The sequence below is a fragment of the Panthera pardus genome, unplaced genomic scaffold, assembly GCF_024362965.1.
Source record: "Panthera pardus isolate Hobbes unplaced genomic scaffold, ASM2436296v1 HiC_scaffold_25, whole genome shotgun sequence".
NCBI lineage: Eukaryota > Metazoa > Chordata > Mammalia > Carnivora > Felidae > Panthera > Panthera pardus.
The window spans coordinates 87,199,126-87,227,119 of NW_026526821.1; the positions used below are offsets into that span (position 1 = coordinate 87,199,126).

The 27,994-nt window shown below is 43.8% G+C and overlaps 2 protein-coding genes across 8 annotated transcripts in view; one reads left to right on the forward strand and one right to left on the reverse strand.

Moving 5' to 3' along the window:
* Positions 1-27,994, forward strand: part of NAGK (N-acetylglucosamine kinase) — a 40,285-nt gene that overhangs the window by 2,045 nt on the left and 10,246 nt on the right. For 2 of the 4 annotated variants that reach the window (XM_019441310.2, XM_019441317.2), the window contains 7 exons: positions 81-179; positions 754-895; positions 1,701-1,811; positions 2,512-2,624; positions 4,082-4,169; positions 5,168-5,265; positions 5,759-5,837. In XM_019441310.2, the coding sequence (XP_019296855.1) occupies positions 81-179; positions 754-895; positions 1,701-1,811; positions 2,512-2,624; positions 4,082-4,169; positions 5,168-5,265; positions 5,759-5,837 (730 nt within the window). Of the gene's footprint in view, positions 1-80; positions 180-753; positions 896-1,700; positions 1,812-2,511; positions 2,625-4,081; positions 4,170-5,167; positions 5,266-5,758; positions 5,838-6,681; positions 7,020-8,446; positions 8,709-27,994 lie in introns of those variants that run through there. The other 2 variants (XM_019441320.2, XM_053890786.1) reach the window with 2 other exon arrangements.
* Positions 10,213-27,994, reverse strand: part of PAIP2B (poly(A) binding protein interacting protein 2B) — a 33,487-nt gene continuing 15,705 nt past the window's right edge. For 3 of the 4 annotated variants that reach the window (XM_019441353.2, XM_019441346.2, XM_053890787.1), the window contains exons 2-4: positions 18,239-18,387; positions 16,108-16,284; positions 10,213-15,198 (exon numbers count right to left, since the gene is read on the reverse strand). In XM_019441353.2, coding sequence (XP_019296898.1) covers positions 15,142-15,198; positions 16,108-16,284; positions 18,239-18,376 — 372 coding nt within the window. In that variant the 5' untranslated portion in view covers positions 18,377-18,387 and the 3' untranslated portion in view covers positions 10,213-15,141. Of the gene's footprint in view, positions 15,199-16,107; positions 16,285-16,711; positions 16,779-18,238; positions 18,388-27,994 lie in introns of those variants that run through there. The other variant, XM_019441342.2, reaches the window with a different exon arrangement.

Below are 27,994 nucleotides of genomic sequence, written 5' to 3' on the forward strand. Positions count from 1 at the left end.
TGGGGCCACTTACAGCAGCCTATAGGGGCTACACAGGTCATGTAAGCCTTTGTAACTTCTCTTCCCTTGCTTGGGGCCAGCTGATCGGGAAAGACAAGTGTTTGGAGAGGATCAACGAGATGGTGAACAGGGCCAAGATGAAAGCAGGGGTGGATCCTCTGGTCCCTCTACGAAGCTTGGTGAGTCTGGGATAGAGCCTGGGAATTAAGTCACAGAAACACAGCGATTTTCACTAGATGAGTCTGATAACGACAGAGTGAAAGGCCTTGAGGGCTTAGTCTCTGATGTAGAAACACATATTCTCACCTGTTCTTGTGGCTCAGCACAGAGCTTGACCTATAAGCATTCATTAAATGTTAGCCGTTATTCTTAGCTCAGATGTTTCTCTCAAGTTGCTGTAGTGCTGACCACTCCCTGGCCATAGCCTCAGTGAGATGTTCTGCAGGCCCAGCTAAACCCCATGTGTTCCAAACCAAGTCTGTCTTCTCTGCTTGCTCTTCCACCTGACTTTTCTGTTCAGGGCACTACTGACCCTCTCATGCTACAAACCTGGCATTGTTGAATCTCCTCTCTGGGTTCATTTCCAGATCAGGTTCCTCTTGCAGCCACAGCCCTCTGATGGGTCATGTTTAGGGTAGAAGGAGGACTTATGCCCCGACGTAGAGAGAAGGGACAGACACCATGAAGGGAGGGGGTTGCGAAAGGATCTGAGTCTAGGGTGCTGCTCGCTAGCTCACCTCCCCTGTGGCCTAGGGCCTGTCCCTGAGCGGAGGGGAGCAGGAGGACGCGGTGAAGATGCTGACGGAGGAGCTGAGGGACCGATTTCCCTACCTGAGTGAAAGCTATTTAATCACCACCGATGCTGCCGGCTCCATCGCCACCGCTACGCAGGATGGTGAGGAGAAGGGAGGGGTGAGATTGAGAACTGGTTTTCTTGGGAAAGCCCCTTCAGGATAGCCAGCAGAACTTGTCTTACAATATCTGGAAGGCAGGCGTCAGCATACCCCGTTCCCTTCTCCCTGTTCTTTTTATTGGCTTAAGTTCCTGTCAGAACAAGGCCCGGGACAGAAGGTGGGAGGGCAGAACAGTATCTTGATGAGAGGCAAGAAGAGTGAAACCTAAGAGTGTACTGCAGAGGAGGGAGCCCCTGGGGCAGTGCGGGGATGGGGATGGCTGGGAAAGCAGTTAAGTGCTAAAAAGAAAATGGGAGGAGCTCTGTGGTAGCAATGTAAAAGGGCCTTGGTATTATTGCAAGATCAGCATTTCAATCTCTGTTCCTATTTTGCCAGCGTACCATCTTGGAGAAGTTCTAGAACTCTCTGAGTTTCAATTTCCTCCACTCTAAAATGGGGCGGTTGTATTCACAAATGTAGTTTAGAATGTTGAATCAGTATCACTGTGTGAACAGGATCTGGCATAATCCCTGGCTCATAATAGGCACTCAGTAAGGCAGGTAGTCTCTTGGCTGGGAGAGGAGACAGGCTCGTCTTCCTCTTGTCTTCCAGAGAAGGGCTCTGTGTAGACTGGAGCTTCTTTGAGACTCAGGCCCTCCACTTTCAGGCAGGAAACTAGCTGGGCTCGGTTATCTCTACAAGATTGGGTGGTGAACCCAGGGCTGGTTTCTGTCCTGTCTTTCCTCAGAAGCTGTGTGCTCCGTGGGGGGCCTTGACTACACTGAACCTCCCATGCCCTTTCCCCAGGTGGGATCGTGCTCATCTCTGGGACAGGTTCCAACTGCAGGCTTATCAACCCGGATGGCTCAGAGAGTGGCTGTGGCGGCTGGGGCCACATGATGGGGGACGAGGGCTCAGGTGAGCTCATGCTAACTGGGCCTGGCTCTGGCTCGGGGTCCTGGACCCTTCTCTTCCTTCACCTCCCCATCTTCCTCTCCCCCTGCCCTTGGCCCCCGACCCCTTGGGGCTTTCCTCAGACAGCTCCTGAAAAGTTGTTCTGAGTACAGGATAATGACTGAGAGGTGCCAGACTAGTGGTTGACCTTAGTCCTCAGCAGTGATCTGTATCCAGATTCAGATTCATGCCTCAGCGTAATAGTTGTTGCCTACCTGTGTTCACTTTTGGAGTCCTTTGGGAGAAATTGACACTATGAAAGTTAAGGCCATAGGTGCCAGGACGTCCTGTATCAGTCTGCTAGTAGGAGAGAGGTATAGAAGCTCCTCCTGCATGACCTCTTCATAGGTAGCAGGTGTACATTTTCATAGGGGCCTTTGGGGTCAGCTCATGGCAGTGACTACAGTGGTTTGTGTGACAGCTGACCGACTTTATTTTGGGGTAGGAGCTAGTGTGACACAGCTTCCGCTGTCCTGTCTTCCCCCTAGCTTTCCCTTAGTGGATTGGTCAGATACAGTTTAAACTGAGGCCCCAAGGCTGAGAGTTGGGGCACCTAATTTGCTGTAATATCCATGCTAATCATTGACCTGTCTAGGTCTGAGTTTCCCTATCTGTGAACCCAGGGAGATTGCCCCATCTACTTAGTCCTCTCTGCTTTCCACAGCCTACTGGATTGCACACCAAGCAGTGAAAATAGTGTTTGACTCTATTGACAACCTAGAGGCGGCTCCTCATGACATTGGCTACATCAAACAGGCAATGTTCAACTATTTCCAGGTACTTCCCCCTGCCTCTGGTAAACATGCACACCTGGGATGGGCAATGGCTGCTGAGCAGGAGGGAATGTAGATGGATGAGCCAAAGGGAAGTTGGGGTGAGTTGTGGGTCAGAGCTGGAGGATGGAAAAGTTCCAAGTGAGGACAGGATTCATAATGATGTAGGTGATACATTCCATGAGGTTGTCAGGCATGAGGAATAGGTAGGCTGGGGACAAGTGGTTAGCTAGAATTCATTCTTGGGCAGCTAGACCCTGCTGGGAGATGAAGGCAGATGCCATTTTAGGCTTGAATGAGAAGTGCAGGGTGAGATCAGGAGACTGTGTACTCAGAGACAGCAGGTGAAGGTTGCACAGGTGTGTTGGACAATGAGCTGTCTCTTGCCTGTATGGGTCAGGGAGGACAGCTTATTAAAGAGTTGGGCAGGGAAAGTTCTTAGGGAGATATAATCTCCTACCCAGGGCATTAGGGACTGACTTTTCCTCTGTCTGGGCCATGCTTACTTGTAGTGGGTTAGGAAACAGCTGCCTTTAGCTGAACCTGAGGTAAAGGGGGAGACAAGGAAGAGAAATCTATTTGATAGACACCTCTGAGTGGGAGCTGCTTTACGGGGGCTAGGGATCGGCTCAGTGAAGGAAATTAGAGTTGCTGGAAGATAGGACCTGTGTTTTCAAAGTTCATGGATTGATGATTAAAGAGAAACTCTGGCCAGGGCCAAGGTGAGGAATGGGGAAGGACCAGGAAGAGAAATTACTTTGGATAGCAGTTGCCGTGGAAAGTGGAGTTAAGCTACCCTGACCCAACAGATTGGTTCTACACCCACCAATATATCTGCCACTCCCTCTTTTGTCCTTTAGTCATTCTTCTAAAGTCGTTTCAAAGATTAAGGGAGACCATGTTCATAACATGCTTAATATATTGCTGTAGGTGCCCAAATTGTAGCCCCCTTGTTCCATTTTTGTAGTGTATTCTGGGGAAGCACTGGTTCCTTAGGACCTGCAGAGGCAGTTTGTTGAGGTGAAAGAAGGGAGAGAAGTTTGTGGTCAGAGAAGTTTGGGAGAAACAAATAGATTTCTTGGTTCTGGACTTCACAGGGCCTTTAATTTGCTAATGTGCACTGTGACTCAGGGTTGCAATGTGCGATAGTCCTTAGATTCCTTTCCCCAAAGAAATCTTTTCATGAGCAACTCAAGGAACTACTGAACACACCTTGGTGAGCCCAGATCTGTGATATGTGCTGTATGTATCCAAGCTAAGGACAAGGAGTGATGGAATCCATGTGGGGAAAACAACTTTTTTCAAATGAGAAATCTCAAATCTTTATATTCTCTAGAACCTAAGAAACAAACATTATTCCAGCTTTCCAAACAGAGACATCAGGAAGGTCAACTTGGGTGGGCCAACTGGTTATTTTCCTTTGTTTCTGATAACCATCTGTGCCCTTTCTCTGTCTCTCAGGTGCCAGATCGGCTAGGAATCCTCACCCACCTGTATAGGGACTTTGATAAATGCAGGTTTGCTGGGTTTTGCCGGAAAATTGCAGAAGGTACTAGATAGAGGTGGGGCAGGGTTTTATTTAGTTTGTTTCTCAAAGACCTCCCTAATTGGGGGATAGAATGGGGTTCGTATGGAAACTGGAAGCTAATTTCCCTTTGACCAAGTGATTTCAGTTCTCTGCCCCCATGCGCCTTGGTTCTGGTGGGCCTTGGAATGGAGCTTGAAGGACACGTGGGTTGTATGAAAATTATTTTATATTATCTATGTTTCTCTTCTTGACAGCTGTTATGGCTTGTGCAGGCTATGTTTCTGTTTCTGAGAAATTTATGAAGCTATTCTTTGGTCACATCTATAATTAAAAAAAAAAACAAAACAAAACAACTAATGATACCCAAAAACCTAGGAAGTCATAGAGAGGTTTGGCCTGTTGGGCTGGGTGTCAGGAGAAGCTAACCATAGGGCTTGCTTGCCTGCACATTGCTTCTCCACTATAAGGTTCATACTCCTTTCATTTGATTCCTAAAGCCTCATGGCATTATAGGACCCTCTTAGGTCTTGCTGGACTGAGACCCTTTCAGAGCAGAGCTAGGGAGGGGCTGACCAACAGCAGGCTGTTGGATGGGGGCTTAGGGGGGCGGGGAGGCAGGAGCACCAGCCAGCTGCCCAAGTAAGGTCTTGGGTCCCTAGAGGTGAGAGACCTTCAGGGATAGACTCAGTAACTGTGTAACCTGGAGTACAGACCAGGTGGCACTGTGCTCCTCCGGGGCGGGGGGGGGGCGGGGGCGGATGCCCCTTCTCATGCACGTGGGATGAACCTCCTCCATAACAGGACACCCCTCCTAAGGTGGGAGTATGTGGTGTGGGCAGGGGAGTAAGGATGGAGAGACCGCTTTGGAGGCTTGCTTACCTACATGCCAATGAGGTGGGCATCCATTCCTACTTTGCTAGCTATGGGTACTCCTGTTGCTGCCCTGCAACAGAGGGAATAGCAGAGGACAGGCAGCTCGCTAGGTATTCACTAGCTCCCTTCCCTCCCCTCTCCCCCAGGTGCTCAGCAAGGAGATCCCCTTTCCCGTTTTATCTTCAGGAAGGCTGGGGAGATGCTGGGCAGACACATAGTGGCTGTGTTGCCTAAGGTTGACCCGGTGAGTTGAGGTGGGAAATGAATCCTCATTTATCCCCGCAGGTGGGATGCTGCGGGGCCAGATTTGACTCTTTCTCATTAGGGTTGAGACTGTCCTATCAAACTCTGTAAATGGGGCGCAATTTTAAATGAGCTTAGGGTATGAGAAAAATTCCGTATAAAGTCTGTAACACATGGAAATTCTTTGGTCCAGAGCCTCCCCTCTGTGGCCGGCCTGCAACCTGTATTTGTATATAGTAAATTGGTTTAATGTGGTGCATGTTTTTGTCGATTTCCGTCTCTTCCCTTCCCTCCTCTGTATTGTTGCTTAACCCTTTTTCCTTTCCTTTCCCTCCCTTGGTTTTATGAATCCCCCTGTTTTTCTCCCTTATTTTCCATACACCTTGGCTAGAGGGAGAATAACTGGGATAGGGTAGGCTGGACTTAAGAAACTACCCCACTTCAGCACTGGATAGGTTTGGTCGCCCCCAGTAGCCATTTCTGCTCTCTGCCAGGTCTTGTTCCAGAGGGAGATGGGCCTCCCCATCCTGTGTGTGGGCTCTGTGTGGAACAGCTGGGAGCTGCTAAGGGAAGGTGAGTATAGGGTGGGTGGCAGAAGGGGGTGCTTGGGAAAGCTGCCTGCCCAGGGAGGACTTGGGACCTGGGCCCAGAGGCTTGGATAGGCCATAGCCCTTAGCCTTCACTCTGCCATGGAGCCCTTATACAGTGTCCCATCTAGCTTCCTTGAACTCTTAAACGATGTTCTTTTTAAAGGATTTATTAAATATGCACCACTTTTTTTAAACATTTTATTTTATTTTTTGAGAGACAGAGACAGAGTATGGGCAGGGGAGGGGCAGAGAGAGAGGGAGACAGAGAATCCAAAGCAGACTCCAGGCTCTTAAGCTGTCAGCACAGAGCCCATTGCGGGGCTAGAACCCATGAACTCGAGATCATGACCTGAGCCGAAGTTGGACACTCAACCAGCTGAGCCACCCAGGCGCCCCTAATATGCACCACTTTTTAAAAATTAAAGATAAACCTCACTTAAAATGAGAGCTACTGACCAGCATGTGGTGACATTTGTAGTCAACACAGTCCCAGCCAGAAGGAAACCAACCCAGCATTGGTTGGTTCGGGTAACTGTGGTTTCCATTAGACATTCTGAAGTAGTTCAAGGACCCCATTGCTTCCTTGGAGTTCCTGGCACTGGGTGCTTGGTGGCTGCAGGCTCTAGGACCCCACAGCCATTACTGGGCTTCTGTACCCTGCTGCCCTGTCTGTTAGGGATTTGGCATGTGGGCCCCTCGAAGACCTGTGTGGGAATGCCTCAGGGCCTGGGCCTCTTCTTTCCCTGTCTTTGTCCCACCTTCTCCTGGTCTCAACCACAGGGTGCTGGTCTGCTGTCACCTCCGTCATCTGCCCTCTTTCCCTCCAGGTTTCATTCTGGCACTGACCCGGGGCAGAGAGAAACAGGCCCAGAACTCCTTCTCCAGCTTCACCCTGATGAAGCTGCAACACTCCTCTGCCCTGGGCGGGGCCAGCCTAGGGGCCAGGCATATTGGGCACCTCCTCCCCATGGACTACACTGCCAATGCCATTGCCTTCTACTCCTACACCTTCTCCTAGGGGGCTGGCCCTGGCTCTACCACTACAAGCCCAGTGGACACTGAGTATTGGAAAGGAGGAGGCTTTTTTCCTTTTCCTTTTTTTTTTTTCTTTTTTTAAAGAAAAACACATATGAAAGAAAATAAACACACTTTACCCACTCCCCAATTGGATTGTGTTATCAAGCACACTTGCTGTGTACATCCTCAGGGCACCTGCCGGTAGGTATCCTATAAAGCTCAGGAATGGTTTTAGTCTAGGATTTAAAGCCCTGTGCCCAGGTACTTGGCCTGTGGTTTGCGATCTGCTTGCCACGCAGTTGCACAGAACATTCACGTGTGCCATCCCTCCCCAGCCCCCCCAACATTAGCATATGTACATGCTGTGCGGCTGCCAGTTAAACAGTGACCTCAGTTGTCTCCTGTCAAAATGGGTAATGATGCCTATACAGCCATTTTTAAGGAGCGAAAGGTTTTCTGTGGAGAACATCACAGGGACTAACCTTAGACACACCCTCACCTCCTGAGAGCCCCGGTAGAGTTTAGGGGACAGTACCATTCTGGTCTCAGAGAATTACCTCACTGGATTTGGTGCCTCTAGGTAAACAGCACATTTTGCAGTTTTTCCCCATGAATGAGTTCTTGAGAGGTTATGAGGATGACTTAGATCCAAGAAGGCCAATTAGACACAACTAGGTGGCCTCCATATTCCTGGTAACTCCTAGCCTGGCTCTGGTTATAGAAGACATTTGGCATTTGTTGTGTGACACATAATCATGAACATCGGTGAAGAGCAGATAGGATTCCTGTCCCCTGGATACTGTTAGTTTGATCAGTAAAGACCAGGCCAGAGCTTCCTGTTTCGCTGCCCATGCTGCTCGGTGAAGACCAAAGACGGAGTCTCTGTCCACAGTGGCTGCTTCTGTAGATGTTCAGAGTGTAAGCTGTTAGAAGGCATGGACCATGTATCAGACATTGGTTCTCAAGCTTATATGCATCAGTTATTCTAGATTGTGTTATCAACACAAAAGACTTTTGTCTTTCTCTTCTATAAGGTGTCTGATTCAGTAGGTCAAAGAAGAGGTGGAAATGTTCATTTTTGCTGAATACCTTGGGTGATTTGTGCTGCAGAGGTCCAGCACATGTAAAAAACTTTGAGAAGTTTTTTTACATGATCTCAGGACCAGGACCAATCAGTATTTTGGATTTAGAATCTAAAACTTCGTTGGTGGAGTGTACAAATAGAACATAAATATAAGAGTTCATATTCTTCAAGAATATGGCCATCCCTCTTCCTTACCATTCATTGTCTAGGCTCTGCTATTCCAGTGGGACACTACAGGTTTTAGAGCCAAGCAAGGAGCACATCTTAATTGATTTTTTAGTCCCCGTGCATAAGGGTTGAATAAATGTTAGTTGAGAAAAATAAAGGCAATATTAAAGTGCACAAGGTCAAATGTGTTCCTATCTCCTCATCCAGTGTAATTTTCCAGCAGGAGGGCCCTGTTACCAGAGGTTGTGGTGCAGAAAGTCATAGTGATTTTTGATGAGTTTCTCCACCTTTTATTTAAACTTATAATGTCCTTCCCTAATAAGATACCAGGAGTAACTAATGGGATTCCATGCTATGAAGGCGTTAGAGATGGATATATTCATCTCTCCTGAGCCTCAAACAGCCTTGTGACCAAGCAAAAGCATGGAACAAGAATGGGACTCCAATGAAGCCAGCACTGCTTTACTCTACCTGTACATCAACAGCACAGCCTCATCTATATCATTCATTCAGCAAGCACTGAATGTCTCGTGGCTGTGATGGGTGCTCTGAGGATTAAAAATGAGGGGCGCCTGGGTGGCTCAGTCGGTTGAGCGTCCGACTTCAGCTCAGGTCACGATCTCACGGTTCGTGAGTTCGAGCCCCGCGTCAGGCTCTGGGCTGACGGCTCAGAGCCTGGAGCCTGCTTCCGATTCTGTGTTTCCCTCTCTCTCTGCCCCTCCCCCATTCATGCTCTGTCTCTCTCTGTCTCAAAAATAAATAAACATTAAAAAAATAAAAAAATAATAATAAAAATGAGTACACCCCTATACCTCATACCAACTGAGAAGTTGACAAAAATTTATGGAACTGCATGTTTACAATATCTGCTTTTCTGTAATCTACTTCAGTTAAGTTTAATAAAATGTTTTAAGTGAATGAAATTTATGGACAAAAATTTATGGAACTGCATGTTTACAATATCTGCTTTTCTGTAATCTACTTCAGTTAAGTTTAATAAAATGTTTTAATGAATACAACATTCCCATCTTCAAGGATGTGAATAAATGAATAGACATAACTATAGTATTTCAAAAAGGTCTAAACAGGCAAATCAGCTCAGATTCCACCCCCCCCCCCCCCCCCCAATCCTGGTTTTAAGAAGGCAGCAAAGAAAACCAGCACTCGAAGCAAAACCCATGGCCCATGAGCCATGGGCGGGTCTGACGATTCTGTCATATGACAAAGCCCCTCAAGAGAATCACTGGGAGATTCAAGCTAGGTGTAACCTGAATAAATATGAGTTCTCAAACATCCCCACAACAGAACGGACAATGTCCAGTTGTTAACCCGGTAGCTCTGGTACCTAGGTCAGTCCTTGGTACCTAGCAGGGTCTCCCAACTTTTTCAGGATTTGAAAGGCAGATAGAACTTTTACATGTTTTCTAGATTGGAGTCTGTTTTCCCCAGAGGCAGGAAGAGAACAGCTATCCAATTTCCTTAACTTCCTTTCAACTCCAAGGATTTCCTGTTAATCATCTTTGTTCAAAGCTGTACAGAGGGACGCTTGGGTGGCTCTGTCAGTTAAGTGTCCGACTTCAGCTCAGGTCATGATTTCTTGGTTCACGAGTTCGAGCCTCACATTCGGCTCTCTGCTGTCAGTGAGAAGCCTGCTTTGATCCTCTGTCTCCCTCTTTCTCTGCCCCTTTCCCGCTTCCGTGCGCACATACTCTCTAAAATAAACATTAGAAACAAACTGTGCATGTTACTGCCGCGACTGCCACTAAGAATGAAGCACCTTCCCTATGCCAAGCAGTATTTTGAGATTAAATGCAGTTTGATTTTCACAACAGCCCCAGGAGGGAGGTGTCCCATCTTTATGACTGAGGTGCAGGCTGAAGGCACCAAGAAAGTGGTGGAGGTGGGATTCACTTGGCATGGTGATTCCAGGTCAATGCTTTTACTACTTCCTAACACTAGAATGAAAAATGCAACTAAAACCACGTTCCATCTTGGGACAGAAATCTCTCACACATACACCACACATACATTCCCTGTATGAGGACATATAATTCAACCTTAGGAAAAACAGTATGCTGCCAGCAGTAAATGCAATTTATTCTCATTTTATTGAGACTTTCCACAGCTGCCATTTGGTTTGTATAGCAAAATTTTTAAAAAGTAACTTTTCCCCCATTTTTTATATTTTTATGAAAATCATTTTCTTCAATTTTAAAGCCCTCCCCCTCCCCCAAAGAAGTATTAGTAACTACCCTGTAATGTTTATTTGGGGAGGGGGAGGGAACAAAAACAGCTTTTAAACACTTGTGAAACGGGGATCACAGTCCAAAGTCAAGACATTGCACTAAGCTGCCGCGGGCACCATCAGCACTATGCCATCCACACCACCGATGGGTGAGCCATGCGTAGACCCTCAGGGCTTCTTGTTCCACAGGCTCCCCTCCCTTTCTCAAGACCTCCTCTGCTGGCTGTCTTCTCCAAATCCATCCAACAGAGGCAGCACAATCTTTAATACATGCTCAACTTTGTAATGGAGACAATACTGTATTCAGAAAGTTCAGAGATCCCCTCCATCCAGTTCAACAAGATCAAATACCAACAGAGTACAGATGGTTTCACTTTTGTGTCCACTCAAAACATACTCATTAAATTATCAGATGTTTCAAAAGTCCTGATGTGTAGACAGCACGAAAGTTCCTTATAAAAAAGAAGTTGCAAAATTATAAAAATTTCTGCAGTCGAGGCTCCTCATGTGGAGCTTCTGGTGACGAAGCTGGTTCTGGTAAGCAGTTCCTTTGACATGCACAGCAGCTTCCCTAGGAGTTCTGTGTTCTGAGGGTTCTGTTCAGAACACAGGAGGCTGAAATCCAAGTTTAAAAGATTACCTGCTGACAAACTGTGGTATATCTGTCAATGGAATACTACCGAGCACTATAAAGGAAGAAACTACCAACGCAAGTTATACTTCATGGATGAAACTCAAAAATATGCTAAGTGAGAAAAGCCAGATAATAAGAGACCACAGTTTGTAGGATCCCATTTATATGATGCCCAGAAAAGGCAAATTTATAGAGACAGAAATACAAGAGATTATCATGTAAAAGAGCACGAAGGATCTGGGGGTGGGAGGAGGATGAAAATGTTGTAAAGGTGAGTATGGTTATGGTGGTTTCCTACCACTCAGGAAACTTACTAAAATAACTTGAAATGGGTGAATTTTATATGTAAAATATGCCTCAATAAAATTGTTGTCAAAAAAATCCCTGCTTCCCAAACCACACATCAAGCATTCAACATTTCTGAAGGCTCACAATCAACAGGGCAGGATTATCCCTTAGTGTTGAGTTACAGAGTGAAAACGTACCATTTTATAGTAAATAGCATAGCGTACAGCAGATCTGGGTCAATCCTCCTGTTCTCTCCACTCATTTCCCAAACGCACGCATTATCCCCAGGGAGTGGCTGGGGATAGATATACAGTCTTCCCCAATAGGTGGACACCCCCAAATCTTGGTCAGATTTGTCAGAAGTCTGCTACACGTCACCTAAACCAACAAACATTATTAACCTGTGATGCTGGGACCCTTATCGAAGAACACTTGTCCCCTCCAATCACAGCAGCGTCCATTCCTGGGTGCCTGATGTGTCTACGTGGGGTCCGTAGCGGCACTAACACAAACTGTTTCCTTCAGCTCCTCCTTCACACAGCTCTCCTCTCTGACATCTATAATTGCCAGATTATTTTAGTGACCTTACTTCTCGGCCTCTCCAAAATCAAGACAAAACTCACACTAGGACAGTACACAATTTAAAAAATGCTGCTTAGTATTTCACTGAAAACATTTTTTAGGCCATAGTTAGCCTCTTAAAGAGACCCCAGCTGTTTTGACTTTGAGAACCAAAGGTGCTGCAAACGTCCAGCCTTTTCCTTACAATCCGTTTTGGTTTGACCATACGTGACCCCCAGAGTCAGCTGTTGTGTCAGGAATGCCCAAGGACCCACAGCTGCAGGTGCTTAGGCCTAGGCTGTGTCTGTCAGATTTTCCGCTGCAGTTCAAAGACGTGGAGAAACTGAAAAGGCACTTCCTCGATTTGTTTTTTTTCTCTTGAAGAGCAAGAGATAAAATCATTTTCATCTTGGAGTTTGAGAGTCCAATAATCACAAGACTCAGAAATCAGTCACTAATAAACTAACACTGGGATCTGCCAGAATTGGCACATGTTGAAAATACATATTGTATTTCTATGCAAATCCTCAAACTTCAGTTGCCAATAGGAAAAGTTTAAACACAGTAGTGGCTTAAATTCGACATGAAAATAATCACTTAGAAATACCAGCCTTGCCCTTAAAGGGTAAAGATGCCCCGGCTGGTACGCAGTCAGAATGTTTGCTACAAAGGGCAAAAGTTGGAGACAGAGGCCCCCAGCCTTTTCCCAGTGAAGGTCCAACGAGACCCACATGAATTTTTCTGCTAAGGAGCTGGCAAACTCTCTAGCTGAGCCTATGATCTGGTGACAACTGTGCTCCTGCCTCACAAGATCTGAACAATGGAGAAAAAGAGCCAGGCTACGGAAAGAAACTGCAGTGCGAGCCTACTCGTTAAGAAAGGGGCCAGTCACATTGCTGGCTGCTTCCTGATCCTGGAGTCAGCACACTCTTGTGTCTGGATAGGACTGGAAAGTCCAGCCCTCAGGTTTCACTGCTCATGTGGCAGGGAGCTCTCTTAGTCCTGACCAAATCTGCCTCGTGAAACCGTGCTAAAGACTGGCATCCAAAATGGAACTCCACAGCAGACAGGACTTGGACCGCACATAGTATCTTAGCCTATCCTGGTCAGGAGAACAAGCCTTCTTCAGAATGAAGAAATGGCTCCATCTGGATCCTTATAGGACTTTCCAGATTGGGAGGCACACGAGAATCCGTTATATCTTTGTGATGGAGACACCCACACTCTAGAAAACGGCTCTTTCTGCAGTCTCAACATATTTCCAACAGCCTTCAGGACTCTGAGCTTGGATAAGGTAATGGAGACTGAAGGAGGAAAAGGGGTCCCAGCACAGACACACCTCTATTCCTGCACTTCCAAGGCCCTTTCCCTATTACAGGCAACAACCCCAGCTGAAAGCTGAAGCTGGAATAAAGAAGTTTCTTTATTCAGAGGCCTCCCTGAAAATGGGTTAAGCGTTCCATTCTCTCAGGGTAGAGGCTTCAGGAATTAACATGCAAGTCTGGCAATACAAGCTCCTTAAGCTACTCTCCTATGTCGTTGACGTAACAAAAAGGGCCATTCTTCAAACAATGCCATCCTATAGACTCAAATGAGGGAAAGATGTGGGTTCATATTTTAAAACTGACATTAGCCTGCAGCTGTTCAAAAAGTCAACAAGGAAGCACATAAGAAAAGGGAGAGATTCCTAAGCTTTCTAGACGCTGGTCCTTTCCTTCCAACCTCTGTCCCGTATCCACATACTGAATTTAACAGACTTTATTTCGTTACATGGCCTTTTCCTAATAGGCCTGTCGCATAACACAGTAGCAGTCACACAGAAGCCACTGTCCCCCTCGGGCCTCTGCAAATCCTTGTCCTGGGAGAAGGGCCAGGACTAAGACATGTTCTCTTTTAGACCTAACTCTGCCATCTACATCTTTATCACACAAAGGCAGCTTCTGGTGCCCATTTTAATTCCTTATGAGTATCAGCCAAAACTCCTGTGACTTATAGTCGGGAAAGACAAAAGGAACATACCCGAAGAGCCCAACCTAGAAAACTTGCAAAGCTGGGGGTCGGGGAACAGCAAAACTTTATAATTGCTGAAACTGTACCAGTGGGTCACATGGTCACATGGGTCAACCAAGACTCATTCTCCCAGGCTTTTTTTGAGTTTTTTTGTATAATTCTGTAAGGTGAGGAGAAGCATCCAAATTGTGAATGGAGCTTCTTGCTGGTGTCCAGAAAAATATGTTTACTTGGGCAAAATTATTGGGAATAATTTACTAATAAGGGAAGATATCAGGAGGACCAAGTCTTCACAGGGCTGGCAAAAAATTGTCAAAATACTCTTAAGACACAACTAACAGGATTCAAGGTTGACTTCTCCAGGCGGAAGCTGATGGCCTGCACAGCATGCCTCTGCTTCACCTTTGGTAACAGTATCTTTCCTTAAAAACAGAGTAGGGTTGGGGCGGAAAGGAGATAGGGGACTAGATGCCATGAGAGTCGAAGTGACAAACCCATCCTAGAGCTCTTTTACCTTATAAATAATGAATAATGAGTTCGGTGATGGCTCTAAGCAGAGGCTTAAGAACAGGTCAGCAGTGATTGAGTGACCCAAGCGACCCAAGGGACAGTCACTGTCGCAGCCCTCCTCTGCTGGTTTACAATCTCCATTAGCCATCACAAGAGTTACCATAACCCAGTACTTTAAATCTGTGTTTTCTTGAATGGGGTTTCAGGCAAGGAGACATGGGCTTGGCAGGCCATGGTAATCCAGTTCATTGCAGGAAAGCCCTGGGAGTCAAGGGAGCTGGGCCGAGTACTCTGATTTGCAACACCTGCTTCTTCCACTCGTCCCTCTTCTCATCCAGCTTAACGGACTCGATAAGTAGTTCTCCAGGTGTTCACTGCCCTTGGTAAGTGTACAGCAGGGTGAGAAGGGCATTCTTAAACACCCAGACTTTCTTGGTCAGCTTATTTTGTTTAAACACACACAGCAGAACATTCCTGATAAAGGGAAAAAAAGATTGCAATTTCCTTAACTCAAAAAGCTAGTAATGATAATAATAATAGGAAACTGCCCAAAACCAAAGTCTGTAGAACAAAAGAGAAAGACTCGGAGGCTTGTAGAGTAAGACTGAGCACATTAGTTACTCCACTCACAGTGTCAAGTTAAACCACTGTCCCCCTTCCCCACTGTGCACCCCTCGCCCACCCCACCCCCCTCTTCAGCTCTGCCTCTTTGTGCAGCACTGTCCCCAGATGTGGGGACATACAAGTTCTCCTCAAAGCTTTCTGTCAGTTCAGTACTTCACTCCCGGAATAAATTCCTTGGCATCCGGGTTCAGGTTACTTTTGCTCTGAAAGAAGAACCAAGAGATAATAAATCCCACTTTCAAGGTTATTTTCTGCATGCTTCCATTATTACCAGGCTGTTATTGTTGGGCTGCTCTCAATGGCTCCTGACATATAAAGCCTTGACCAACCTCATTTTCTCCTTCCTGCTTTACACTCCTGTTCCCTTCATGACGCTTTCATTAGAGGCTTGGAAGTCTGACTCCAAAAATAATTTCTCAATTCACTGAGTACCTCAACTCGATGAAAATCAGAGTATTCCGCCAAACCAGTTTGGTTACCACAATCCCTTTATTTTCCCCCTCACTGTTTTCTCTTTGGTGATCCACTCTCTTGTGAAAGTCCAAAACCTGGGACCTGGGCAAACCGCGGGGCACAGTCATTTGGAACATGAGTTCTGGGAGAACTGAGCCACTCACAGAATTCTGACTTTAAGTAAACATGAAAGGCAGGAAATTGGTTTATCCAGTCTTCTAATTTTAAGTGGGAAATGGCCCCTTAGGAGTCATGTTCCTTCCGAAACGAACAGGCAATTTTTATAACCGCATCATTCGAAACTATAAATACAGATTTGAGGAACAGTAAAAGGAAAGAACAACAAAAGCAAATGCTAATTTGAAACCAAACCTCCTCTGTGTTCCAATTCTTACCCTTAATCCCAATTTTACTTTGAAAAGCCCACTGGGGAAAATAAAAGCTGGCGCTGCTGCGACAATCGTGTTTTCACGGCACTTTATGCGGCACAACGCATCTTCGTCGCACCCTCTTATGCGTGTCCGTGGGATGAGTGAAGAAACGGGGGCTCAGAGGCTCCAGAGATGGGCCCAAGGGTATAGGGCCCCAAGGGAAGTCTGTGACTCCAAATCCCATATTCTTTTCACTATGTCTCGTGTGCGTCTGCATATGGCTCTTACCAAAATGTCTTCGGAATCATGGCCATCGCTGACTGACAGTCCATTTAACTGCTGCTGCAACTGTCCCATAGCCGGAGGCAGGTCTCGTGAGGGGATAAACCAGTCTTGGTCTTCTTCATCCAGCATCTCCTGGAAGCAGCGGTCTAAGAAGTCTTGCTCCTGCAGCTCCTCCTCCACCTAGCAGGCAAAGGGGATGAGCTCAGACTTACCGTCCTGGTGGGACTTGCCCCTTCCAGTTTTCTGCCTCTTGCTTTCAGAGGTCCTTATTCTGCTATTAAGAATGATCTTGTATGAGGTCTACTAAGAATTAAGATGCTTCGAATGACTGGCCAGAGAAAATATAATTTTTGTTTTTTTTCAACCACATTCCCTCAACAATAAGACTAAGGAAACAGTTATTCAGAATAGCAGAAAGTCAAGGTCTTCGTACCTCTTCTAACATCTCAAATATGTGACAAAAATACTTTTCATTCAGACGGCGCTTACAGAAAATCAGTTTAAAGTGTGAGATTCTTTTCTCAACCTTGTTAAGAAGCAATTCTTCTTAAATTTCCCATTTTATAAGTACGAAAAAGGTACAGGAATTACAGAACTAGACCACTACCTGGATAGTGGAGATTAAATCAAAACCAACTCCCAGCTTCTGGCCCACTTTTCTGGTAATGAGGCCCCTAAAGGAGAAAAATACTTTCAGAACCTTAGAAAGATATAAAGAACACTTTTTGGCAAACCAATAGAAAATGATGTCATCGATGTAGGTAGCCTTCCAAAGCAAGGAAAAATATGAATATTTAAACAACTCTGTATTTCTTAAAGATTGCCTTAATCTAAAGCAATATACATCTAGGATATTTTACACCTTCTTTGCAGGCATTGTTAACTCATAGTAAAGAGTATGGTTCACTCTGCAGATTAAGTGTGATTTTAACAGGTCCTGGGCTTCACATTTGGCTATCCCTTTCCCATGGGCTACCCTGCGTGGTGACAGATTCACAGTTCACTAGCACCACCACCAGAGGGAAAGTCAAGCAAAAACAATCACCCAGACTAGCTCATACAGTTATTCATGAATTCAAAAGTCACCAGGAGCACAAGATGTAAAAATAGTGGCATGACAATTAGCCACACTTTGATCTCAAGTAAATTAGATAGTCTGAAGTACTTAAAGTAACAACAAGCACAACATATTTCCAAGCCATAAGATTTAACATGACTGCTCAAGATCTGCCCTGCCTCTACACAGGAGCATCACAGTGTGCTCCTCCCTATTAAATCTACCCTTACTCACTGGCACAGCCACAAAAACAGTTACCTGGGCACAGGGATGTGACGGGTAGCATGGTCTATGTGCTGTTCACACAAATCATGACACAGTGAGCTGACTGGGGTGGAAACTGTTGGTTGCCCAGATAAACTTGTTTCCTTCTTTCCAGAGCACCAGGCTTTTCAGTTAAAATCACGTCCCGTCTCCCATGCTGGCGATGGCCACATTACTATTCATCATGTAACAGCCCCCAGAAGGGGTGTGAACACTTTGGCATCACTTGGTTAAAAGGAGATCTCTTCCTCGGCCTTTAGCTCTCCCCATTTCCCAGTGGCTAGACTTTCGGTTATCCTTCAGTTACTCAGCTGATAAATGCCCTGCTATGGCAGAGAAACACCACGGAAGAACCATGTGGTCACAGAATCACTGTCTACCTGGAATGCCTACCTTGGGCTATCAACATCAGAGATACAAGACAACAGGTTACTGCTGAACCTTTGTTCAAACAGTCTAGCCTTTTCCTACCTAGCACACTTCTCCATCTCAGACACACATTCTGCCAGTCCCTGAATTCCCATGGGGACAGGGGGGCATGCCAGGCTGGCCTGTCTGCACACAGCTGTTGTTTCGCAGAAGTCTATACCAGATCACCATGGCACGAGAGCCTCTTGTAATCAAAGTGAGAGAAAAGAATCAGGATCTTCCTCCAAAGTACTGTTACTCTGGTGTCTTACCAGCTGAAGAGGCTCCTTGGTCAACCCAGACCAGGCCTCCATGCATTTTTAAATTATTCTAAAGCCGACAAATCCATTTCTTTCGTTACAGATGGATGGCAAGATATTAAAGCCGTTCCACTTCTTTCTTTACCTGTCTGTTGAAATCTTCTTCATTCTCCATCCACATGTACTCTGCAAATGGGTTTTCCTTCTCATCGTGCCCATTTAATCCTTGGTCCTCTTTGGATTTTACATTAGGTGATGTATTGGCTACACTGGATCCATTCATTATGATAGAATCTAAACAGGAGCAAAAAAGAAGGACAAAATGATACAAGGATCAAGGAAATGATAATCTACAACATCCAGATTCTTCCAGAAGCTTCTGAAGTTCTAAGTCAAAGTTACTAACTATAGATGAACAGAAACCATTAGCCTGTAACTGTTATAAAATTAACCATATTCTTCAATTATCAACTATACAGATGTAGAATTCTTAAAGAGTTAAAAGAGGTGCAACTGGGTGGCTCAGTCAGTTAAGCTTCCAACTCTTGATTTTGGCTCAGGTCATGATCTCACAGTCATGAGACTGAGCCCCACGTCAGGCTCTGCGCTGAGTGTGGAGCCTACTTGGGATTCTCTTTCTCCCCCTCTGCCCCCTCTTCTCTCTCTCTCTCCCTCTCTCTCTCTCAAAATAAATAAGTGAACATTTTAAAAAAAGAGTTCAAAGAAAAAATGTCTAGGCTTAGTTAGCCTTTCTAGGCAAGTGAGGGAGGGGGAATCTTTTCAAGCCAACTTTTTTGCAGGTTCTAGAACCTAATTAAGGTCACACAGTTTCGTTAATGTTTAAGTAGGTAGAGAAAATGCATTTTTTTGATTATTTTATTTTATTTTAAGCAGACCACATGCCCAACATGAGGCTTGAACTCATGATCAAGAGTTGCATGCTCTATCAACTGAACCACCCAGGTGCCTCAAAAAAATGCATTCTTAATGAACATTGTAAGCAACTGCCCCTTATTCTGATTCTCAAGCTGTTTTTCTATAAATCATATTTCTTTAAAAAAAAAATTTTTTTTAACGTTTATTCATTTTTGAGACAGAGAGAGACAGAGCATGAACGGGGGAAGGTCAGAGAGGGAGACACAGAATTTGAAACAGGCTCCAGGCTCTGAGCTGTCAGCACAGAGCCCGACGCGGGGCTCGAACTCATGGACCGTGAGATCATGACCTGAGCCGAAGTTGGACGCCCAACCAACTGAGCCACCCAGGCGCCCCTATAAATCATATTTCAAAAGGTAACACATATTCGCTGTCTTGATAAACAAAAAAGAGATAATTAAGGTTACCAGTTGTCCAATTATCCAGAGTTAAAGACTATTAACGATGTAGTGCATATAACCTCTCTGATGTCCCCTAAGTGTATGCAGGCACATATACGCACACACTTTCCCCAAGCATCCATTCTTAGAGTAACAGCATGATGCTCTATCATTTGCATTTTCTCATTTTTGTGTTAATATCACCATACTGTCTTTTGGGATATTTACAATGTTTCCATGTTATAAAGGTTAGATGAACATCTTGTGTTCATCTTTTTCAATGACTTCCTTAGGATAACTCCTAGAAACTGAACTGCTATATTGGAAACTATGTGGTTTTTAAAAAATGTTTATTTATTTTTGAGAGAGAGAGATAGAGCATGAGCAGGGGAGGGGCAGGGAGACAGGGAGACACAGAATCTGAAGCAGGCTCCAGGCTCTGAGCTGTCAGCACAAAGCCCAATGTGGGGCTCAAACCCCTGAACTGCGAGATCATGACCTAAACTGAAGTTGGATGCTTAACAGACTGAGCCCCCCAGGCACCAATGGAAACTACATTTTTTCTAAGGCCCTCAATTCATTGCCACACTGCCATAAGAATTTAAATTCCCACCAGTAGTAAGTACCTATTCCTCTGCATTCGTGTGTATTGTTATTATTTTTTAAATGTTTATTTACTTATTTTGTGAGAGACAGAGCATGGGTGGGGGGCAGGAGAGAGGTGACAGAGAATCCTAAGCAGGCTTTGAGCTGTTAGCGTGGAGCCTGATGTGAGACTCAATCTCATGAAACATGAGATCATAACCCTAGCTGAAATCAAGAGTTGGATGCTTAACCTACTGAGCCACCCCAATGCCCCAGGTATTATTATTTTTCAAACCGCTGTCAGTCTCATAAGAGAAAACTTGCCATTTATTGTTTATGTTTACATTCTTTGATTTTTGCTGAGGTCGAATATTTTGAGATATACTTACTGGCCATTTTTATTTCTTGTTTTGTCATTTTTCTGCTAAAGTATTTTGACCATTTTTCTATCAGGATATATACCTTTTATTTGTTGTAAGAACTTGTATTACATTTGTCAAGATTTTTATTTTTCATAAAAGAATTTATAAATTAAAAATACTATATTAGTTTTACTTGCTTAATTTTTTTGGTGGCAGTTTTTGCTGGCCTTAATTTTTGTCTACATCTTGTATGTCTGCCTGTCTATGGCTTTTTAAAGTACATACATATCTTTTTTAGTTGCTTTTACTTGGCTTCCAAATCCACTGATGTGTTTGCTCTCATCTGGAATGTGTCTTTTTCCTGTTCTTTATTTAAATCTTAACCATTCTTCCAAAAGCACTGCAGTCTTTACTCCCTGCTTCTTTCCTCTAAGCTCCTGCACCTAACGAGTGTTAATACTACTTAACGGTATTGTTTCATATGCATAATTTTCCTCTAATTAGAGTTTCACTTTGCAATAAGCAAGAGGAGGCTCACAATCTCAATCTCCACTCCATCCCCACCTCCATCCTCCTTGGGGCATCTTTGAGTTTTATTTAACAACTTCTTTCTTCATTCATTTCCATCTTGGCAAGATTCATGAAAAAAGTCTTTCTCTATGTCTGGGTGCACTAAAAAATTATTGCTCACTCCCCTTTAAAGTTCTTGCAACTTTCTAACCTGTTATGAACATTAGAAAATCTAATCTTTTTAAAAGACAAGGTAGAATTGTGAAGAGTAAAGAAGAGATGAAAAACCAACTCACTGATATCTCAAAAAGAATTTCATTTATGACAGAACCCGTTTATTTCACTGTTGGTTTAAAAAAAAATTTTTTTTTGTTTGTTTATTTGAGAGACAGAGAGAGAGCACAAGTGGTGGAGGGGCCCAGAGCGAGGGAGACACGGGATTGGAAGCAGGCTCCAGGCTCTGAGCTGTCTGCACAGAGCCTGATGCCTGGCTTAAACCCACGAACCATGAGATCTTGAACTGAGCTGAAGTCAGACGCTTAGCCGACTAAGCCACCCAAGCGCCCCACTGTTGGTTTAAATAGGGTGCCTCGGGGCGCCTGGGTGGCTCAGTGGGTTAAACGTCCGACTTTGGCTCAGGTCATGATCTCACGGTCCGTGAGTTCAAACCCCGCGTCAGGCTCTGTGCTGGCAGCTCAGAGCCTGGAGCCTGCTTCAGATTCTGTGTCTCCCTCTCTCTCTGGCCCTCCCCCGTTCATGCTCTGTCTCTGTCTCAAAAATAAATAAACATTAAAAAAAATTTTTAAATAAATAGGGTGCCTCGTATGAAATACATTGGTTTAACATATTTTAAATAAAGACAAAAGAAATCAACGATTATTCCAAACACTGCTCTATAATAATAATTCTATAATGAAGGAAGGAAACCAATTCTTTATTTTGACCACCACCATTTGCAGCATAACAATGATAAAGGCAAGTCTGCTCTAAATGCCTGGGCAACTGCATAAGTAAGTAGGGTATTCCTAAGCACAGAGACTCTTAAAGAATCTGACCCTTGCTCGGTAGCAGGTTAAACAGTATTATATTTTCAAAGGCTCATTTCGCAGTGGGTTATAAGCAGCACAGCGATTTCTCCCCATCAGTACGGAAATCACTCAGACAGAACCAGTATTCAGTTTTCTAAAAATCTGCCTTTCCCTAAAAAAATAAATCCTAAGTGCACATGACCATAAGGAAAAAGAGAAGGCAGAGAAACAATAGAATAACCTGTCTGACTCAAGAGCACGGTGGAATACAGAGAGCAAACTGCAGGATGCTCTCTCTCATGAGAAAGGGAATGGAAACATACCATAATCCCAACATGGGGAATGTCACCCAATTTAATGCAAATACTTTAGAGAAGTTGAAAACATTGAGATATGGGACTGTTAATATTAGGAAAATGGTTCTCAGTGGGCTATATAGAGTGTTTATTTGCATTTTATACCATTCTATCTGTGTTTTCCACACAATTGGAGAGTTTAGGTTTCTCTAAGTAGAAGCAATGCAACAACTTAATTTGTATAATGTTTAACAATTTATTAAGTACTTTCATATCTATACTCTGACTTCAGGTGCATAATCTGTCCAACTTCACTCTAAAAAAAAAAATCTAGATAGTGCTATATTTAAGACCAAAGAAAGTACCAGATTCAAAGGTTAAGCAAGCTGATTTGCCAGCTTAGCTCAAGAACACTGGTTTGTGGGCCCTAGTGCCTTAGTGCCTAATGTGCCCCTAGACTTTAGTAGTGAGGGGGGAATGGGGAGCTTTTGCTGGACACTGGTAACTCCTAGGTAAGGCATTTGGGGGATACCTTCCAACTTGGGGAAGACACCAGGTAAGACAGGACAATTGCCCATAACTTCCCTGATTTTCCTGCTTCCAGAGTTTCATGGAACATTCTCTTTCTGTTCCCAGCTCCTCTCTAGCTCACCATCCACTATGCTTGCCCTCTAAGTGCACAGTGTTTTTCTAACCATCCTATTTTGACCTTTTATATCCATTATTTCACTTGATCCTCACCCACATCAAGGCACATCATGTGACATCCTAGTGTAGAGGGGACAAAGAAAATACCTCCAAAACTTCCAGAATCGGGGGAAATGCCTGGCTATAAAAGTAGGATCACAAATCAGAATGGCTGCCATGTTGTCAGCTATGTTATGGAGAGGCCTATGTGACAAAGGAATTGAATCCTGTCAACACCATGTGAGTAAGCTTAGTTCATCTTCCCCCAGTTAAGCCTTCAGATGAGACAGCCATCCTAGCTGACTACTTGACTGTAACTTCATGAGACACTCTGAGTTAGAGGCCCACCTAACTAAGTTGCCCCCAGATTCTTGTCCCACAGAAACTGTGAAATAATAAATGTTTGTTGTTTTAACCTGCTAAGCTTTGTGGTAAGTTATCATGTGGCGATAGATAATGTAGGTATTTGATAAACAATGACAACTAGCTCCACCACACAAATCATCAGTTGCCACATTATTCCTCTTATTTAATCAGCAGACAAATGTGCAGTTTGAAGTAGGTCACTGCTTGAGAAATTCTTCAAGATTTAGACCTCAATAGCAGAAAAAAGAGTTTATGTCTGGCCTGGATCTATACTGCACTATGAAATCTGAGAACTATTTGACATTTATTCCCCCTCCACCTCAGTTTCCCTCTTAAACACATGACAAACATGCTGAAAATAGAAAATAAGAGTTGTCATTTGGGCTGAAGATGGGAAAGCACATAGCACCACACAGTCAAAATAGGGGTGCTAAGGTCTGCTAAGCATTCAATTTAGCACTTTGCCATGGTCAAGGGTTCATGTCTAAAATATTTGGCTTGAAATAGGGACCTTAGTTCCCAGCCATAAAGAACTTCAGGATTTTCAATGTACGTAGGACATTTCTACAACACGTGCTTCATCAGTTCAACACTTTGAACACTCACAACTTTCAGATCCAATGTGCTCATACCAAATACTAGCTATTTTTTGAACTTGAGATTTTTCAGAAGCTATAAACCTGCATTGTGCCCATGATAATAGCTTGACAGTGAAAAATACTTGGGACTTTCGACTGAATTATCTAGAAAAATTCTATTGAGCAGTTGTTATAAAAACTAGTCTCTACTATTCTGTTTCCTAGAGTTTTGTGAACTTCCTTCAGTCTGGTTAATACCATTTTTAAATTAAATGTTGTGGATATTAGTTTAAATTCTTATTTTATTTCAAATATGTGACACTAGATTCAGCTTTGGTCCATTCTCAGTTATGTCTTAGCAACTCAGGTCATTAGATGCACTCACTCATTAGTTTTTGAGTGCCTATTTACCTTAGACACTGTACTTTACTGGTGCTTTGAGAGGGTATATGGTTTTCACCCTGGTGATATTCACATTATGACAGGAGAGAGGCAAGCAAATAATTAAGAATAATTATGATCCATGTTACAAAAGGTGAGGTAAAGGGGAATATCAGAAAACAACAGGGGGACCTAATCAAATCCAGGAGTGGGTGGTGGTTATGAAAAGTTTCCCTGAGCAAGAAACACTTTCTTTGATACCTGAAAAATATAAGTTAGCTAGCAATAGGGAGTAGAGGGTATGGGCCAAAGGTAAGAGCCCCAAGATAGGCCACTTTGGCATAAATATTATTTTGAGATTAAAGCACCTAAAACCCACCAGATTCAGGAAAAGCTCTTTAACTCCCCCTCAAGTGCCTAAATTTACATTGGAAAGGAGAGCCTGTACCAGGAAGAGAGTTCCTAACAAAGATTCCTCTTTACCTAAGAAATTTATCTGTGTAACAAGGTAACCTTTGTTTTCCAAATAATTCCTCCTTCCTGCTAAAGGTCTTCCTCCCCTTCACATCCTCAGACTCCATCCTAATTCCTTAACTCAGAATGTCATGTAAGCTTCAAGTCACCTGTCTTTGGAATTTCATGTCTGTGTGGATTCCCATACACATGAAACTACATTTGATTTCTCCTATTAATCTGTCTCATATGAATTTATTTCTTAATCCAGCTAAAAGAACCTTGGACCAAGGAAAATTCCTTCCTTTCCAAAGAGGAAAACACATGTGCAAAGATTCAGAGGCAGGAAGGAACTCTCAGGAACTACAGTAGGGATGCATACAGTTGGCGGGTCAAAGGAGAACCAGTGGGAAAATGGCAAGGAAGACAGATGAAGTAGCAGATGGGGTCAGATCATGCAGGACATTAAAAGCTACACGGAAGATTTAAAATTTTATCCTAAAAGCAATGAAAGCCTTCAAAAAGGGTTCCCGGCAGCATCACAATAGGATTCAATTTATATTTTGAAATCAGCCAGGCTGCCATATGGAAAATGGATTGGAGAGACTGAGAGTGGATAATAGGAGACCAGTGAGGAAGCTAATGCACTAATCCAGATGGAAAAACGGTGGCTGCTTAAGACTAAGATAATGGCAGTAAGAAGAAAGTAGGCAGATTCTGAAACTATTTTAGGTTGTTTTGGTGATGGACGTGGGGAAATAGAGTGAAGTTAATATCAAGGATAACTTTGGCGCAAGCAACTGGGTGGATGGTAATGTTATTCACTGAACTAAGTAATTCTGTGGGAAGCGCAAACTTTTCTTGGGTGGTGATGAGGAGTGGGGGTAAATGGGGTGAGGAGTTCTATTTTGAACACATTAAGTTTGTAATGCCTCTGAAACAGTCAAATGACTATGTTAAGTAGGTTGTCTATATGCATCAAGAATAGGAAAGGTCTGACTAAATAAAGAAATATGGAGTGGTCGTTTATATAAATTGTAATAGAAGTCACGGGACTAGAAGATATTACCTAGAAAGAGAGGGCAAAGTGAGATTAGAAGAGGATCCAAGACCCAACCTGATGCATGTGAACATTTTTAAAAGTCGGGTAGAGGAGGAGGAAAATACAGAAAAAGAGACTGAGAAGAAGCCATAGAGTTTAGAAGGAAAGCAGAAAAGTACGGCATCACACCAATCAAGGGAAGATAGAACTCTGTATAGTGAGTTGAATGGTAGCCCCCTCCCCCAAAATATGTCCACATCCTAATCCCTAGAACCCAGGAAGTTACTTTATTTGGAATAAGGGTCTTTGCAGATGTGACTAAATTAAGAACACTGAGATAAGTAGATCATCTTGGATGATACCAGTAGGCCCTAAATCCAATGATGAGTGTCCTTATAAGGAAAAGAAGAGAAGAGAAGGAGGCAATGTGACCACGGAGGCAGAGACTAGAGTGATGTGCCACAAGTCAAGGAATGTCAGTAGCCACTAGAAGCTGAAGAGGCAAAGAACAGACTCCCTCTCTCCTAAAGCCTCCAGAGGGAGTGCAGTTTGGATGACATCTTGAGTTTTTACTTCTGGCCTTCAGGACTGCAAGAGAATAAATTTATGTTGGTTTAAGCTACCTGTTTGTGGTAATCTGTTATAGCTGTCATAGAAAACTAATAAATCCAGTAAGGTGAGTGTGTTGAAGTCTGCTAAAAGGTCAAGAGAAAGGCTGAGGAGTATCCACAGAACTCAGGACCATGGAGGTCTCTGATGACCTGACAGCAGTTTCCATGAACAGAAATGAGGAGGAAAGTCAAATGGAGGGGATGTGAGTTGCACATGACAAGAAGTATAAGATAACTCCTTCAAGGAGTCTAGCTGCCAAGGAAAGGGACAGGAATGGACAGAAACTAGAGACGTGAGAGGTCCCTGGAAACTTTTTAATGACTGGAGAGTCTAGAGCTTGTTTAAATGTTCATAGAAATGGTCTAATGAAGAAGAGGCTACAAAAGAGGAGGAAGAAGAAATGACTGATAGTGTAGGCCATGGGAAGGCAGGAAGGGATACTTTGAATAGCTAATACATTCCCTAATTCAAAATCTAAATGCCAGGGATTCTTAATTAGTAACAGATAGCTGCATGATGAACATATAGTCAGAACCGAGGAAAAAAGAGCAACAGGAGAGAGATTTTATCCATCACAAAGCCACATGAAACATCCTTACTACGTGGCAGGATATTTTACTTCCCTTGGTGGCAGGGATGCTTATGTACTTGTTGCGGAGGAAAAAAGTTTTCTCTACTTTTCAAGATTCTTATAGCTGGTCTAAGAATCAAATTGACACGAGACAGATTTGTAGGAGAAAATTGAAAGTTTAACACGTATACCTCTTGTAGACATGGGAAAGACCCAGGAAAATTCAGTAACTCACTGAAATGGCTAAAGCCATCACCTTAAATACCACCCTCCAGCTAAAGACAAAAGAAATATTGAGAGTGGAAAGTCAGTTATGGAAGGTTACAAGAAAAGCTCAGTAAACACAGGTAAGGTTGTTACACAGATTGAAGTCTGCCTTAAGATTTAAGCCCATGCCTTCAGTCGTTCCCTTTCTCCTGGTACTGAGGGAGACATTCTTACAAATGGAGATTTCCCTTATACAAGTAAATGTCTCTACTTAGTTTTTAGAGCTTCTTCTGGGTCTGCAGTTTCTTAAAAAATAAAACAGTTTGAAACAATCAATATTCCATAGAGGCATATCTTGGGGTGGGAAAATTTGCTCCCCTAAATGCCCCTAAATACAAGTCTCCCTACCTGGACAGCTGCTGGATAAACTACCAAACGCCTTCTAAATTTTTTGCAGGTGGTGTGTGTGTGTTGTGCGTGTGTTTTATCTTAAATCTACATAAGCAATAAGAGAAATATTTCATAAAGCATTTTAAATTCATGTAGAACATATTTTTGTATACCATGTTATACCTTACGCTAAAATAATTTGTTGCCTTGTTCTACAGTCTTCTTTTTAAATGTTTGTTTATTTCAGAGAGAGAGAGTGCATGAGTGGGTGAAGGGCAGAGAAAAAGGGGGACAGAGGATCCAAGTCAGTCTCTGTGCTGACAGCAGACAGCCAGATGTGGAGCTCCAACTCACAAACTGCGAGATCATGACCTGAGCCGACCGAAGTCGAACACTTAACTGACTGAATCACCGAAGAGCCCCTTCTTTTAATAAGTAAATAAACCCATCAGGTTTTCTCCATCATTTGGTAGAAGATCAGGGTGGAAAGAAGGCAGGATGAATAGTTCAGCTTTTT